This window comes from Neolamprologus multifasciatus, chromosome 14 (assembly GCF_963576455.1).
Source record: "Neolamprologus multifasciatus chromosome 14, fNeoMul1.2, whole genome shotgun sequence".
Lineage (NCBI taxonomy): Eukaryota > Metazoa > Chordata > Actinopteri > Cichliformes > Cichlidae > Neolamprologus > Neolamprologus multifasciatus.
The window spans coordinates 5,336,961-5,354,539 of record NC_140452.1 but is presented as its reverse complement, the minus strand read 5'-3'; the positions used below and the strand labels follow the sequence as shown (position 1 = coordinate 5,354,539).

General features: G+C 42.1%; 1 protein-coding gene across 2 annotated transcripts; it reads right to left on the bottom strand.

Annotated features, from left to right (window-relative positions):
* Positions 1–57: 57 nt before the first annotated feature.
* clasrp (CLK4-associating serine/arginine rich protein) lies at positions 58–16,015 on the bottom strand. Of its 2 annotated transcripts, XM_085130489.1 has the most exons (21): positions 15,882–16,015; positions 14,492–14,631; positions 14,021–14,118; positions 13,828–13,929; positions 11,883–11,962; positions 11,641–11,725; positions 11,412–11,548; positions 10,705–10,801; positions 9,292–9,370; positions 9,136–9,209; positions 9,013–9,054; positions 8,731–8,919; positions 8,045–8,386; positions 7,781–7,966; positions 6,688–6,727; positions 3,277–3,337; positions 3,054–3,112; positions 2,915–2,961; positions 2,748–2,833; positions 2,483–2,507; positions 58–1,136 (listed from the first exon to the last, which is right to left on the bottom strand). In XM_085130489.1, the coding sequence occupies exons 2-21, from the start codon at positions 14,588–14,590 to the stop codon at positions 1,094–1,096; spliced, it is 1,971 nt and encodes a 656-aa protein (XP_084986615.1). In that variant the 5' UTR covers positions 14,591–14,631; positions 15,882–16,015; the 3' UTR covers positions 58–1,093. The 2 variants fall into 2 exon arrangements, 1 of the variants encoding a protein (XP_084986615.1); XR_014868653.1 differs by lacking the exons at positions 58–1,136; positions 2,483–2,507 and having other exon boundaries at positions 6,684–6,727.
* Between the last annotated feature and the right edge of the window lie 1,564 nt (positions 16,016–17,579).

Here is a 17,579-nt window from a genome sequence, read left to right as displayed (position 1 = left end):
TCAGTAAATAATTCTGTGCATAATCTGTCACATTAATGAAGACAAAGAAGAAAAAAGGCAAGTAACTCAAAGTAAATTTTATTTGTATTTAACATTCCACATCACTGAGAACAAAGACTTCTCTGCTTTTGTCAACAGCTGGCTGAGGACGGTACAAAAAGAGCAGCCACTTTAATAAATGCATCGACTTTGACTTCATCGGCTTTCTGTGAGGCGGTTTCAGATGGACGTGTCACACAGGAGGCGTTTAAAATGTTCCTTGGTTTAATGTTTTCATATTAAAAAAAAAGAAGCCAAACTGTGGGAGGAGGTTGTGAAGCGAGGACGATACAAACTGCAGGTATTGCTTAGTAGTAGATACAAGTGTCTCCGTGCTGAGAGGAAGTGTTCAGAAAGGGAAACGGAGAGGGAGAGCATGCAGAAGTGGAGAAACTGGAGTTAGTTATTTGATAAGACTGTCTTTACAAGGAGAAATTAAACCAATTAACTGTATTTAGTGACTGGAGCCCTTTTCAGACACATCCTTCACCTGAACACGGCAGCCTTCTGCATCACATTCATCACAGCAGGTCGAATGATGCAGTCGCTTTAGAAAGGACAGGCAGGCACATGGCCCTTCTGCATCTTTGTGGCGTTCGCCTCACTAAAGCCTGAACCGCAGAAACCTGCACACGATCAAAAATTCGTTTCTACGTTCAGGAAATATTTAGAGATTCTTCTCTTACTTAATTCTGCTTTAAAAGAAAAGCAGGAATCTGAATGTAAGGGGAAGCACCATGCAGCACACATACAGAGATTCCACTCTTAGTCACTGTAGCCAAGTGTGAGTACACACCTTTAGTGTTTGAGGCTACAGGTGCCGGGCATCGCAATTGTTCTCAGAAAGCAGCAGTGTGACCTTCAGTGTGAATAAAACAATCCATGTCTGAAAAGGGCTGAAGGTGTCACAGGATCAAAACCAGAGAACATCCAGGTGCAGATTTGTGTGTTGGTTTATTAGCCAGCAGTCATTTCTTCATGTTTCCATGTTGTACGTAGGCTGTTGTTGGATAGTATGTGCTCGAAACCGATGTACTGCTGTCCAGCCATCTGCTCAGTATCTGTAGTATGGACTCCGCGATCGAGACCGCGACCTCCTGGAAAAAAAGAAAAGACTCCAGTATAAAGAGCAGCGTAACAAACAAAGATATGACTCCTGTGCTTTAGTGTGAGATTAAAAATTTGTTTCTAATCTGGTGAAGATCATCTTATCCGCTCCATCAAGGCCCGCAAGCGTCAGTTGTTTGGTCGTTAGCAGTATTACAAACCAACTACCCGAATGACTTTCATAAAAAGTCAGTGAAGGTGTCTGCACAGTCAGTGGGGTTTGGAAATATCCATCTGAGTTTTAGAAACCAATTCAAATTGTAAATTTTAGCACAAAGTTCTTTTATTTATTTAAAATAAGTATTCATGTCCATGTAGTTTAGCCCCAGTTCTTCTTTTTTACAAACATCCCTGAAGTAAACAAGCCTAAGACATCAATAACACATTACCATCAGGCCGTACAATGTTCATCCAAAATCATTCATCAGCCTTCACTTCAGACCTAAACTGATCATCTAAACACAAGTTATAAACATAAAGTACACTTCCTGAGCACTTTATTAGAAACACTTTTAAACCTGTTCCTTCAAGCAGGCGGCAGTGAAGTGTGTAACATGTTACAGGTCAGGAGCAGGTAATGAGGATACAGCTGTTCTCAGGGACTGTGGCATGACTGTTGGTGCCACAGAGGCTGATTTGAATATTCCTCACAGTGCTGATTACTAGTGGCACTAAAGCCAAAAAAACACAGAGTGATATCTGTGGACAGATGAGGGAGATCCAATGAGAAAGGTCAGATAACCACAAAAAGGAGCTCAACAGACTGAGCACGTGACCCACGTCTACGTATGAAGGTTACAGACGGACAGGACGTTTGTCCACTACACAGAAATTATGTAATGCTGTTGAGATGAAAGGACTAGAACCCCCAGTGTTGGCAGAAAGATGTGGAATCCACTGACAGATGCTGTTTGGAGAGTAAAGGGAGCCCTGAGCTGAGTATGAAATGGTAAAAACGGACTGGTGCTTAAATGGTGCTTTTCTACTCAGTTACACACTTTATAACCAGAGCGAGTCAGGAATCGATCCGCTCACTTTCCAACTGGTAGACGAGCTTATAGTGTTCCTAATAAAGTGCTCTGTGGATGTACACATGTGGCTGTAGAGAAACTACCTGAAAAGGGATTGACCTCTTTGCATTTAGTCTGATTTTTCAACACTAATCTGTACTCTAATTTGCAACTGATGAGAAGACAAATAGCTTAACTACGGTGTCTGCAGGCCTGGTGATGAGCCTTTGGGACAGTGTGTGTGTGAGAGAGACAGAGAGAAAGAAAAAGACATAATTCATTCTGCTTCATTGTGGCTGTGCAGATTCTTGTGGCTTCTCACATACCTTTTGTATGAGTTGCATTCTCGGCCTGAGGGACAGAGGACAGAGCCACGATGAAAAACAACCGCATGCCAGAACATCTTAAAGCCCATAAAACTGGCAGAGCAGAAACTGATGGCAGCAAATCAGAGCCTGAGCTGATTAAATATTTTGGTTACTTCTGTGCGAGTATGCAAAACTGCAGAACAAACACTGCGTGTTCATTAAGCCACATTCTAATTACACAGGAGCCATGTTGCTGCTGTCAATCAAAAACCTAAAGCCTTACCATATTTGGATGGGGAAGGCGAGTGGCTCTGTCGCCCATATTGTCTTTCCCATTCGTCCCTTTCTTTCTCACGGCGCTCGCGCTCCCTAAACGCAGAGCGCCAGGGTCAGAAAGTTGCGACACACAAATACCAAACGGTCCAGCTAGACACACAAACACCCACTTACTTCATGCGTATCTTGCGTGCCATGGCTCGCAGTTCGCCTTCTCGCTCCTGTAAAGTAAACAACCAGCAATAAGAGGAAATAGGTGGACAAAGACGCTTCTGTCTTACTAAACCTCAGACATGCTCACACACACACACACCTGTCGTTTGTGTTCCTGCTGCTGGATCTTCACCTGAGCGGCTTTCTTATCCGCCTTGGCTGCAGGTCAGACAAAAGAAATCATTTAGTTAAATCAGATCTTTATCATCTTTTTCACTTTGCATAATATGAGAAAATCTTCAACAGTTTCAAGTTGTGCACAGTGCTGATTCTTAATTCGCACGTTAACCACAAACGTGTGCAATCTGCTCGGCTGCACTCACACTGCTTGTTGAGAGCCTTCTGCATTTTTAGCTTCAGCCGCTCCTGCGGGGTCATCTTGGGCTGCAGGTGACACAAATGTGTTAGCACAGCTTTCCATGGCCGGAAAAAAAAAAAAGAAGAAGTGTGTGTCAGTGTGCACGTATGTGTTAGAGAGAGGGGGAGGTACCGGGGCTATTGTACAAATTCAATACCATCACCTTTACGAACAGTAGCTGGTGGAGATAAAAAGGGTGACAGATTACAAGTGATAGAAAACATTTTGTGTGTTGGAACAACAGACACAGTCTCTGTCTGTGTGTGTGTGTGTGTGTGTGTGTGTGTAGACAAACTGCTGCTTTAGCTTGCAACTGCTGTGGGACAGTTTAGAGACAGGCCAGGATCAAAACAACATGAACACAAATATATAGTTTTAAAAAAAAAGAGTTGCAAGAAAAAGGTTGGGGACACTTTGGAATTACTATGATTTTTGCACCGATTGGTTTCAAAATGAAGATGAATCTTTATGCATTTCAAAAATTTAAAACAACCTGGGTAATCACTGAGTACAGGCAGGGAAAAGTACTTCCAAAGTTAATTGGAATCAGGCGTTCCAATTGATAAGGTGAGACTGAAGTTTGGGTCGTCTCCAAATCGAGGAAACTGAGAACTGCCGATTATCTCTCTGCAAAAATAGCATCAGGAATACAGAGTAAAGTCCTGGGGAAAACACCCAAGGGTAACAACAACATCCCTGGACTCTCTGCCAAGTTGTAGACATAAGGTTAATTGTGACCCCACAGGAAACCACAACGCTGCAAACTCTACACCCCAAAAAAACCAGAACACCATCCTGTGAAGCACGGTGGAGGCACAATTATGCTTTAGGCCGACTTGTTACCCCAGGTTTTGGGCACCTCGCGATCGTAAGGAGATCAACAAATTACGACGTATTTTACTGGAAAATGTAAACCCACAAGGAGAGGACTGGTAATCCAAGAACAGAATGAACCAAAGACAAAGAAAATTCAAGGTTTGGATGAGCCAAGGCAGAATCGTCCTGACCGTAATCCATCTGGGGAGGCTGTTTGAGGGTGTTTTCACACCTAAAGTTAGTTTACCCTGGTCCAAATCGGTTGATGAGTTTTGTTTATTTACACACAGAAAACTCCAATCAAACCAAAAAGTATCACTAAAAATATGTGAGAACATTCAATCTGCTTATTGGCCACATTCATTATTATCAGGATGTCCAAAAAACTCCCTGAAAAGCCTTCAGTTAATCCAAAATGCTGCAGCAAGAGTCCTGACAGGGACTAGAAAGAGAGAGCAGATTTCTCCTGTTTTGGCGTCCTGTTAAATCCAGAATTCAAAATCCTGCTCCTCACATACAAGGTCTTAAATAATCAGGCCCCATCTTATCTTAATGACCTTGTAGTACCATATCACCCTATTAGAGCACTTCGCTCCCGCTCTGCAGGCCTACTTGTTGTTCCTAGAGTATTTAAAAGTAGAATGGGAGGGAGAGCCTTCAGTTTTCAGGCCCCTCTTCTGTGGAACCAGCTTCCAGTTTGGATTCGGGAGACAGACACTATCTCTACTTTTAAGATTAGGCTTCAAACTTTCCTTTTTGCTAAAGCATATAGTTAGGGCTGGACCAGGTGACCCTGAATCCTCCCTTAGTTATGCTGCAATAGATGTAGGCTGCCGGGGGATTCCCATGATGCATTGAGTTTTTCCTTTCCAGTCACCTTTCTCGCTCACTATGTATTAACAGACCTCTCTGTATTGAATCATATCTGTTATTAATCTCTGTCTCTCTTCCACAGCATGTCTTTTATCCTGTCTTCCTTCTCTCACCCCAACCAATCACAGCAGATGGCCCCGCCCCTCCCTGAGCCTGGTTCTGCCGGAGGTTTCTTCCTGTTAAAAGGGAGTTTTTCCTTCCCACTGTCGCCAAAGTGCTGCTCATAGGGGGTCATATGATTGTTGGGCTTTTCTCTGTATCTATGAAGCGCCTTGAGGCGACTTTTGTTGTGATTTGGCGCTATATAAATAAAATTGAATTGAATTGAATGTGTCTAAGATGGTATAACTCAGAGTTTATTCCTAACATTCATGTTTATCTGGGTAATATTTGACAGTTTGTGTACCGAGCACGTCTGCATTACTCCGCTACATCCCAGAAAGCAAAGCACACCTGGCTACGGGAAGACGTTTAGCTTAAATTTGCATCTGGTCCCACAAACTACTCTGGAGTTTGTCTGGATCTGGATCGAGACCTCCATCTCCAAAGGGACTCAATGTGGTTGTTTTGTCCACACCTGGAGTGTGATTACCACGTTCACACCTGCACAAAGGAACAACGCCAATGGGGAAACAAACGTCGCAGAAATACTGACGAACTCAAACGGTTATGTAGAGGAACAGGCCCAGACTCTCAGTGTTGTCTCATAAGCAGCGATGACAAACGCATGACGGATTATTGCAGTTGAAAATTCAAATATTGAAATGAGTGATTGCTCAATGTGTTCAAGAAAGGCATTAACTGTTTAAGAAATCAGACCCCATGAGTAAGTAATGCAGAAATCATAATTCTCACGGTAACCCAAAGATTTTCTTGCAACTGTACGAACACTGCCAGAGAGAAGAAAGAAAAACAAGGACTGGAGGAGGAGAGAGGGTCAGAAAGTGAAACAAGAGCAAGTTCAGGTCCGGTGAGTTTAAAAAGTTGGCCAGTGGCGTTTTGTCACGACACACCCTTCGCTGGGCTGTTCAAATCTGGCCAGGCAAGAAAAACTGCAGGTCACGAGCTGCAGGCAACAGACGAGCTGATGACAAAATGTACACTATTTGACTGTGTGACAGTTGGGATGTATTCAAACCTCGTCCTCTCTTCCAGGAAAAGAGTGAGAAGAAAAGTCGTCCATGACAGAAATACATTTCACAAAACTTTCAAAAGTGTCCGACTATTTCTTTAATCTATACGTTCGTCATTCACGTGTTCATTACTGATTTATAGATTGTCATAAGAGGAAGAAGTGATCTTCATCTCAAGACCTTTGATGTGTCACAGTGTGGTTATTTTAGACTAAAAACAGATGCATAAAGATAACTGCACACTCTCTCCTCTAGAAACTGCACACATGCATCCACCGCCATGATTAAAATCATCATCAAGACTTCAGAGGACGTATAAAAGTTCACTTCATAAAGAAATGGCAGCATTAACTTAGACATCTGGCAAGAATACTGTAGTGTAATTTGCAGGGCGTGTCCACTTTAGGGGGAGGGGGATAAGAATAAAATAACTGTTCTCTGTGGGCAACAATGGCTTCTACATCCCAGTGTGGTGGACAACCAAGTCAGCCTGTCAGGGATGAGGGAGGCGTAGGCTTTAGCAAGAAACCCAGCTAGATCAAATTCTTACTGACTTTGGCAGCTCCCGTCTCTTTACCACCCGAAGTGTCAGGCCTGCAGAGAGGAGAAGAAGAAGAAGACAGAAAAACGCGATGAGGCGAAGATGGCATATTTATATATGCATACTGACTTTCTAACAGGTGTAACGCTGAAGGGTGAGGATGGCTTTTAAATGTGAAAAGCAATAAAGAACAGGTGTTAAATTGTTCTGGCTTCGTGACACTGAAACTGACTGTTTTAAGACTCTTATTTATGGACTTATTTATTGTTCACTGGTGCAGCACAGGCCTAGTCAGGTGCCTTAAGTCTGAAAAGTGATGATGGTAAATAGAGACATGTCAGCCAGAAAGCAATAAAGTACTACTTATATTTCCACTTTATAGCACAGCTTATCTCCAAAACTTTTGTCGTGTGTGTCATTAAACTCAAATAGCTTGCTGTTCAGCTTTTGATTAGCCAATTTAATGAGTTATGAGTCGAAAGTGTGCTTTTCCTGAGACAAAACCATACTTAAAGAGCGGGGAAAACTACAAAGTTTGATAACAACCAGTAAAAGGATGAAAACTGTTGGTGGTTTTTAATCAAGCAGCCTGAAATGTACGTGTCTATTTTGCCTAAAAATACACCTTTTAGACCAACATCTGCTAAAATGTGGGGCAAAGCCCCCTGGTGGACGAACAATATATAGCAGTCAGGCCACAAAGGGTCAGCCACAGTGACTAAAGTCTTTGTAAACATGTTTAAATAACCAGGAAATATTTAAATGACAGCTGATGAAGTGTAGAGATTTCTCTTTTGTCTTTTAAATGGATCTCGCTCCTGTTCTGATCATTTTGCGAGGAAAAAATTAAACTGGAGAGATGGTAATGAAGAATTATGCTCCACTAAGAAATCATCAGAAGCCCAAAATGAATCTGTGACGACACAAGGCCAGAGACACTTAGTCTCATTTATGTGTGATTAAGGGTTTGGATGATCGGCAGAATATTTCCAGATTTCTGACAAGGCCAGGGAGCTTTCATTTTGGATATTAAAGACACCGCTCCTTCTATAATATTGATTATATACACTTTCACACTCGGTTACAGTGTTTTAGGGTCTTCTTACTTTCTTAACTTGTCAGAGATGGCAATGGTAGAAGGCTGGGCCCCTCTGTGGGCAGGGGATGGGCTACGGCGAGGACGGCTAGGGGTTCGTGAGGGACTGTGGCTGCCGCTGTCACCACGACGATGTCCTCCACTGCTCCGACCCCCTCGCCTCGAGTTGCCGCCCTGACGCGAGCTCGAGCGGGACCTGATAGAAAGACAAAAGGCTTCAGCTACAGAATTCTGTTAGGCAGCTCATGTAGCGCTGCTTACGGATTTAGCCAACCTTGTTCTTCTACGTGCCGAGTATCGTCTCCTATCCCTGTCTCTGTCCCTATCCCTGTCTCGATCCCGGTCTCGTTCTCGCTCTCTGTCCCTCTCGCGTTCTCTGTCTCTGTCGTTGGAGCGTGACCGGTCACGTCTCCTCCACGATCCTCCGTTCCCTCCTCTACCTCGGGAGTAGGACCTCGAGCGCCGCCTTGACCGCGAGCGACTCCGGGATCGACGCCCATCTCTTCCCCCGCGTCCTCGTCGGGGTCGGCGTGAATGTGACGACGAGCGAGAGGAGGACCGAGAGGAGGAGTGCGAGGAGGAAGAAGGGGAGTGGCTGCTGGATGACCTTCGTCTCCTGAATAAACAGAGACAGCGTTTCAGTATAAATACAGGCCAGCACCTAGCCTATCATTACATCATATTCTCCGCTTTTAAATGTGATATGTTGTTTAATTTATAGAAAGATTTTGATAACCGATTTCAGCTTTGAAAAATACCCAATCAGATTTTTCTTTATGCGCATGCACACTTCAATAGTTCCTTTTTGATAGTCTGTGATTATTTGGTCAGATACTCTGAAAGCTGATCCGCCTCTCCGACCACAAAAACAATCGATATTCTTTCTGCATGAACAGCTGCGGTCATTTTAATTAACAGTGACTGCAAGAAGAAAAACCAGGAGGAGGGAAAGTTACCGACCGGGAGCCCCTGCTATGACCTGCAGAGTGCTGCGAGTTGGAAGGGGCGTGGCCAGAGTGAGGAGCAGCAGTTTGCGGTGTTGCCGCGGCTTCCTCGTCGCTGCCGCCGAAGCTGGTGATGAAGGTGATCTTCTCTGGACCGGGAGTACGTGAGCGTGAGCGTGACTCAGAGCTGGACTCTGACTCTGGCCTGAAAGTGATCACAAAAATTTTTAGTTAAGACACACAGAGGCAGACAACCAATCAGAAAAGTGGGACGGACAACTCAAGTGGGTGAACTCACCGTTTATAAGGATCATATGTTGGACTGTCTCTCCTGGCGTAGCTGCAAGAGGAAAGGGCGAGTTAACATAATGAACTTCACCGTACCTCAGAACGTGATTGAGGAAAAATAACGCAAATTTACCTCGGAGGGCTGATTTGTCTTCCTTTTAGCCTCTTCTCTCTAAACTCCCTCCTCTGTCTACGAGAGCGACGGCCCTGAGACAATCAAGCAAACAAACATTATAAAACCTGTAAAAACAACCCACACAAACACGTCCCTCAGCAGATTTAGTCTTACAGAGTACATGGCCTTCTCCGCCTCCAGAGCTTTGGCATGTTTGATGGCCTCCACTTCTTCCTTGTCCTTCCTCAACATCCTGACAAATGGGCAGCACAATCGCAGCATTACAAAAACCACAAAAATAATTATTTAAACACAGAAGCGCATCAGCGTGAAGAAAAGAAAACCAATGATCCTCAGCGTAACAGCACGAGATACATGCGTTCGTGTCGGAGCCACGGCTCAGTGTACTCATTACGGTTTATGTTTTAACGTCAGATGCTCACGTTAAAAATTGCCATGGTTTCAAACAATAACAACAGTGGCTGGACGAGCAATAGCTCAGGCTTAAATTGTTCTTATTCCCCAACTTCAGAAAGTGTTTTGTTTTTTTTACCCCCCCCCCCGGGAGAGCAGCTAGTTTATTTGGGCTGCACAAAAGCCAATTAAGACAACATTAAAAAGGAAAAAGCTCATTTTGCACTGTGAACCATACAAAGCTACTCCACTGGAGTCCAAGAATACAAACATATTGCTCAAAGTTCACCTTTACTCGACAGAACTTACTTCGAAAGAGATCCTCTAAATAGTCAATTAATTTAAAAGCAAACAAAAAAACCCTCCTTTTTTTACTGTGTGTACTTTTACAGTATCTGCTGAACTTAAAACACTGCAGAAGCTTGTAATTCATATGAATATAACACAAATACATCAACTTTGAGGTCAAGGATATTACAGTTAACAAAATTAAACCACAAAACAAACAAACAAACATTAAAAAAAATAAACAACTACATTAGAAAAAATATTTCAGCTAACCAATATAATAAAAACCAGACTTCTGAAAATAGTTGATAAAATGTATCACAACTTCCCTAAAGATTCAGACGTGTTTACTAAGAATTTGGTCTAAAACACTGAGTCAACTGAACTTTCAAAAAGTTCTGTTTTCACAATAATACCTAAAATTATTTTCCTAAATCTCACCTCTGAGATATGCCGTCTATACAATTATACTTAAAAGACTAAAAACTTAACAGAATTAAAACCTTAAAAAAAACCAAAAACAAAAACAACAACAAAAAAAAAAACCCAGGAAAAAACCCCAACAACAATTATCACGTTCGTACAATATAATATTTATATTGTACGAACGTGATAATTATGTATATTGTAATAACGTGATATTATGTTGTTCAAACATGATAGTATATTGTACAAACAGGAAAAGTATCTTGTTAGAACAATAAACTTTTCACGTTATAACGTGATACACTTGTATTTTTCTTTTGCCTCGGTGGCAGCTCTACGCTTCCGTACAAAAGAACCCTGAATTTAAAAACAAAAAGCTATATTAACTTTACTTTGATCAAGACACTAATTAAAATTTAAAGAACCACTGACATCATGATGTCATTAATGACATGTTACCTGACAAAGTCTCCTTCAGCCATTCCATATGGCGTTGCCATTTTGTTCAGGTCCATCACCTGCTCCTGGTTCAGCTCATCAACATCAACCTCCACATCTGAAAGCACACACACAGACACACACAGACACATCATTTTTTAACAAGTCGATTTCTTACCCAAGCATTAAACAGCAACACTGTTGACCTGAGATCAGATCGTCGGTTCACAGCATTTAAAACAATTATCACATAGCCAAGAAAAACCTGCAACCGGGCAGAAAAGATGAGCAGTTCCAGCTGAGGGGATCACTTTTATAAAGACAACCTTCTCCAGGTACAGTGTAAGATAACTAGTGTTATTTCTCAATAACTCAATTGCTTGGTTCAACAGCATTAATTTCTCATTGGGATGTGACATTTCTCCTTCGCTGAAGCCCATTTTGAGGGTTAGTCTGAAGCTAATCCTGGTCCAGCTACACAGATGTGCATCTGGCCATTTGAACCCTGCACTGCATTAAATGATGTCACAAATCCAGCTCGCACAGTCAAGTTGACAATTTCAGTCTCTTCTGAGAAACGTTCTGTGGAATAACTCGCACACATCCAACAGACGAAAAGCTGATCAAACACATTCTCTGTGGACAGCTGCGCCTCTAAATGTTTTATTTGGTCATCTCCTGAATTTCATTTCCCTAACACATAGATTACTCCAGTGAAACACGCTCACCGATATCTGGAATGCCTTCGTCATCTTCGGATTCACTGTTTTCTGAATTGTCTTCCTCCTTGTCTGACTGGGGCTCAGGCTCTGCTACAGTGCTGTCCTCATACGTGTAACCAATGGTGGCCTTCTTCTCAGCCAGTCTGCACAACACGAGGGAAGATTTATAAACACAACTTAAAATACTGGATTTCACAGTGGAAATAAAGAAATCACTTTAAAATTGAGTTCATACTTTTTCTTCTCATCCTCGTTTGGTTTGGGCAGACCACCGTAGAGCTCATCCAGGTAGATCTGGTATAAACACTGCTCCTCAGAGACTGCAGGAGGACAGGAGGGATTTAAAGAGCACAACACAACTGCAAAATATACCCACTGAGAGCAGGTCAACACACTGCCATGGTCACATTAAGAATACAGGTGCAACACTATTAAGCGCATTACATAGTCATGTAGATTTTGTGTGTTAACACTCACTGTTGGCAAAGTCATTCTGTACAAGGCCTCTGTAGCGCTCATAGTTACACTTTCTCTCCTCCATCTCCTGCTCTGGAGTGCTGCATGAGACAAAGAAGATTGTTGGTCACATTAAACACCTCACTGAACGCTTAAATCTCACCACACCAAACTGGTTTGTCTCCTCACCGAGCATGAAAGATGACTAAAAATACAACCTCACAGATGACCTGTTCAATAACTGAGCAGCGGGTGTTTTATCACAGAGTAAGAACCAGAAGTCTTACTAAAAAGCCACTCTTCGGTTATTACCACAAGTTTCAATGCACCAGCACAAGCAGTCAGTGAAGTAATCGGCATTACAACACATAAAGATGGAAACAGACAGTCGTGCTATGACCAACGTTTTTAAATTTTATTTTGTTTTTAATTCTATTTAGTTTTCCATCACTTTGCAGAATCACTTGGTATTTTTTAGATTAGTTTTAACTTCATAAAAAGGTTCAGTTTTAGTGTAGTTTTAAATTTTAGTCTTTTAAATTATTATAATGTAATAGGAGGGGTATTTATCAGAGAAAGTAGTCACCCGGTCATCCCAGCAACCATCTTCAACAAAGTCTCCTCATGGGTGGTGTTTTGAGAAATCGATCAGTTATTTAGCAGCAGGTTCTCCACAAGCACGAGGCCAAGATTGGAGAGAGGTGACCATCATTCGGCATTTCGCCTGACCAGTCATAAACTGCTCTCCTTCACCCCAGTGGGCGGCTATCTGCGACCAACCAAAGGCCTACAGCATCAGGGCCAGATCTGCTATCATGCTATTGCAGCACACCTGCGTTTTGGCATGCAGATGCATTTTTGGGAGTTCCTTTGACAAGGTGTAAAATGTTTTCACACACTGTTTATTTTTGGCACTTGTTATTGAAATGGACTGACTGTGCTTGCGTTTAGAAAACAGTAAACCTGTAAAACTAACCACAGCTATGATCAGCATTTGAGGATTGTGCTGACACCTTATTTCAGGTGTTCAGTCAATCCTGCAGCTGGCAGCTTCACACCACTGTCCAAAGACATACACATAATGTCAACTGCTCTCGTACTGAGCAGGATTACTGCTACAACCACACATCATCAGCAGGGAAACACCAAGATGTCTTACAACGGCCTAAAAATCAGTTCACTTTCCTATTAGCGGGTCAACAATCCAGCACTTACTGACCACAGTCTTAAAACCCAGGAAATCCGGAGGACCATGAGGACCCGTTTTAATAATCTGTATTCATACTGGGAATCAAGGTCATGCAAGCTGTTGCCCTTCTGCTCCACAGGTGGTTTCTGTCCTCCCTGAGCTCACCTTAGGACACCTGCATTACAGTTTGGACAGATGTACTGCCCCCGTCTAAGCCCCCACCTGCCACTGTCTTAGGAGCGGGTCACCAGAAGCACCAAAGCTGTGCTTGTAGAGTCATAAATCTACTACTACAGACTACTGCAGCAGGTGTTTCGGCTTCATTATTATAGGAATTATAATATAAGTAATTAAATTAGCCTATTTTACAGGTGACAAAATGACCTGTTTGGGTTTTTTCTCTCCTTAAAACAAACAAACAAACAAAAAAGGGGTCACCATCTCTTTTGACCACTAAAGTCAGATCAGCTCAACCTCATATGAGCAAATGTTTCCACATAATTTAAAAAAAAAACCCAAAAAAAGAAACTGAAAACATAATCCATACCAAATTATGAATGTTTATTTTTTGAAAGCCCTCTTTGATGAACTATCTTAACTGTTGAATATATAACAATCTGTACTGCATATGTACAACAATCTATGGTGAATGTGTGAATCTCCTGACAACTGTCCAACGTAGAATCATACAACAAAAAAGTAAATAAATAACCGTAAAATGTTCACACAATGTGGGTTCCATGTTAAAAATGTGACTTTAAGTACTTTCAGACTTACGATGTGGTGAGCAGAGGTGGAGTGTAGGTGGGGATGTAGTCCAGGTGAGCCCTTACATCAAACCTGTCAATCATGTTGTTGGCATCTCCTTGCCAAGGCATCCTTCAGACAACAAAAAGGAGGCGACATGTGATCATAAGCGCTGTGGTGTGGCTCGTCTCTTATTATGTGTGGATTTTGTGATTTTCCTCACATGTTTGCAGGGCTCTCTGCAGCCAGTGCCACAGCTGGATCCAGGTGGATCTTGTAGGCTCGACCATGAACTTGAAGAAACTGAGCAGGATCTTTTTTCTATCAGAAGAAAATGAAACTGTCAGAATGCAATGCATTGACTAATATCTAAAAACTACGAAATGTTACACTGCACAGCACTTTAATTAAACTGAAACCAACAACCATGGAAATTAACTTCTAAAAATTCACACTTTTTTTTAAACAGTAACTGGTTCGTTGATGCAATGAGGATAACTGAAAGCTGTGTCAACTATATGCATATGTTTTTAAAAAATACCACAAAGTTTGGACCCACATAACTGTGTATAAATATATAAATCAAATCTTTTCTTTTTTTATAAAAAATCCTGCAGTAAGAGTGTTCAGGCAAGACCTGCTCACTCCTACCCGGTGGTACACTGTGGCAATGCTACATGATAAAGTTTCTTACTATCTTCTCGTAGTACTCTCGCCGGCGCTCGCCTCGCCGTTTGTAGTCTACCATCATGCCACGGAGCTTGCGCTCGTGTTTGCGGGCCTCCTGCCACATGACGGCTCCGCTAGGGGTGGGGGCGCGGCGGGGCACGGCTGCTGCTCAGGGCAAACAAGCAAAAATCATGGAAGACAGGTGAAAGTGAGATTAAGGGGTGTTAGGGGCAAGATTAAAAATAAATAAATAGTAGACTTGATAAACAGAGCACTTCAAGAGCTCTGAACTCCACGATATTTCCTTGATATACAGACAGAAAGTATCTCTTACATATTATAGTTCATATCTCTGATCAGAACCAACTACAGAGTGCAACCAGCACATCTGCAAACACACTATCAACACTCACGAAGATTCAGTTTTAAGCTTCACACTAAACACAGGCAATGTTGTAATGCAATCGTTACCTAGATTCCTTGTTAAACACTTGACAACCAAAGGCACGCACTGACGTCTAAACTTCTAACAAGACAACAGACACATAAAAGGATTAAAAGGCCATGAATGCACAAATTATTTGTAGTCTGTCTATTCATAAGTAAATTGAGGCATATTGGTCACTTCCTAAAACTGAAGTTGTGACACGTCACGTTAGAGATGTGAGGGAAATTCAGTGTAACGAAAAACCAAAAATGTATACGTTTGCCATTAATTTGCATCAGTGTCTACACTTCCAGTGCATTTCTCGGAGTGTTTGACGAAACTCATATCCGCACTAATGACAGGATTATATTTTTCCTATAGCGGATTCCTAGTCCTCATTTGGCTAAAACAGGGACATTAATGAAATAACACAAACCAGCAAATATACTCCGATTTATATTTTTAAAAATAAATAAAATGCATTTCACTGGGAAACAAACAAACACCTAAAATATGATTTTGGTACATCACATAAATTACAGTAACTGTGAATCAAGGTGTCACCTCTGCATCTCCTACCACTAAACGTACTTTTAATTTACAGCAGTAGCTAAACAGTCTTAAGCTAAAAAGCTAACCTAGTTTTCTATCCAGTATTAACGTAGTTAAAACGGTTACATTACAACGCTGTTTGTCCTAAAAATTGTTATTTTAACCCGTCTACGCCCCACTTTCAGCGTTCAGATTCAGCCGGGTGCTAAAAAAGTCTGTGTTATCAAAGTGATGTAGGAGTTTGTTAGCATACACACGGGCCTGACTGCGCATGCAGCCCGGGCCTTTTTAATGCCATCTAGCATCACAACTAGCCTAGCTTAGCTGATCTGCAAAGACGTTGGGAACAATAGTCAAAAAAGCGGCTACGAAACACTGAAATCTACACACACGTCCGTACAGGGCATTCAGCGCGGTCTAAATTCTCACAGTGTACCTGTTTTACTAATCGCCAACACACACTCGGGTTGTTTTCAGTTGGCCAAAAGCGACGTTAGCAGAGTGGAGCGTAACCACACGCCTCCTTAGCGTATATATAACAGGCTGCAGTACCGGCTCTGGCCTGTGAGGGCGCTGCGGGGGAGGCGTGTGTATGTAACATTAATGGGAAGATACTTTTGAAAAAAATCTTCTTATAATAAAACACAGTAAACAATAATCACCATCAATACTTCCACCTTCACAGCAGAGAACGCAGACCAGAGTCAGAGGAGATTCTATACAAAGCATCACAAATAAAAAAAAACAAAACATTTTGACAGCTTTCTTCTTCTTCTTTTTAAATTCACAGACGGTTTTAATACAATGCTCGGTGTCCTTTTGAAAAAATATGAATAAATATTTAGATTGATTAAATTGGGTTTTTAAAATATAGTTTATACTTTGCTATGATAGTTAAAAGTTTGAATAAATGTAGTTCTTTCTATTGCTGAAACTGAACAGTACCTTATTCCAGCACAAAGATTAGTCTTTCCAAAAAGCCTTCCTTAAACTTTAACAGGATAATATATGTGTTTTATTTTGAACGAAAGTTTGTGCACATTATTTACATTATCTGTTGGCTTCTTAATAGGGTTGCCAACCGTCCCTTAAAAAACGGAATCGTCCCGTATTTAGAAACAAAAGTACACGTCCCGTATTGAGCTAATAAGGGACGCACTTTGTCCCGTAATACAGTGAGAATCAAAAGTAGTCTATAAATTTTAATGTAATTAACGCTTTGTTTGAAAACATAATTCCCAGCCCCGCCCCTGCTTTGTGACCAATGAGCTGACAGCACACTTATGACAATTCGAGTATGACAATTCAGATTACCGCTCATCTCATTGGTTGAGGAAAGGTCGCTTGCGGAGACAATACCGGAAGACAACAGATGACCACAACAAAAAGCATGGCCAACAGGGAAACAAACGCCGACACTGCGGTGCAAGTCTCAGACGACAGTACACCTGAAGCTGGGCAAACACTGCGATTTTCAAACTGCACGATTGGCTCGCATGGGTTATAAGTTCGTAGGTCACGATGCAGGTCTCACACTATACCGCCCGATGCTCTGATGCGACCTGAGTCACACTGTGCCTCCATAAAATGAAGGTTATAACAGAAAATCTGTCGCTCGCTCTCCCTCTTTGTCTTTCACTCACACAGACACACACCACCATCAACTTTGCTAAATTACTAATGACAAACATGATCAGGCAGCTGTGATTGAGCAGCAATGTAAATCCAACTATTTTCACGGTTGTTGTGGTCGTGATAATTTGGTGATGCCACATCGAAAAGGCTCGGATGAGCTTTCCAAAGTTCTACAAGTTGTGCCTCCATCGCTTGAGTCCAGATCACACGCTGCACAGCCGTGCTGCTCCGTCTTTTTCACCGACGTTTACGTGTTTGCGCGTGAGCAGTGTGAGCGGCTGCGGTGACACCCTCACGAGCGATTGATGATCGGGAGCTGGTCATGAGGTGTTAATCGCTTCTCGTTACCCCACGTATACTACACGATGCACGATGAAGGCCAAAATCGGGCCGATCACCAAATTGGTCGCACGACTCAAAAATCGGCTCAAAATGGGCCAAAAATCGCACAGTGTGAGCCCAGCATTAGACCAGCAATGTTTGTTCCTCTCAGAGAAAG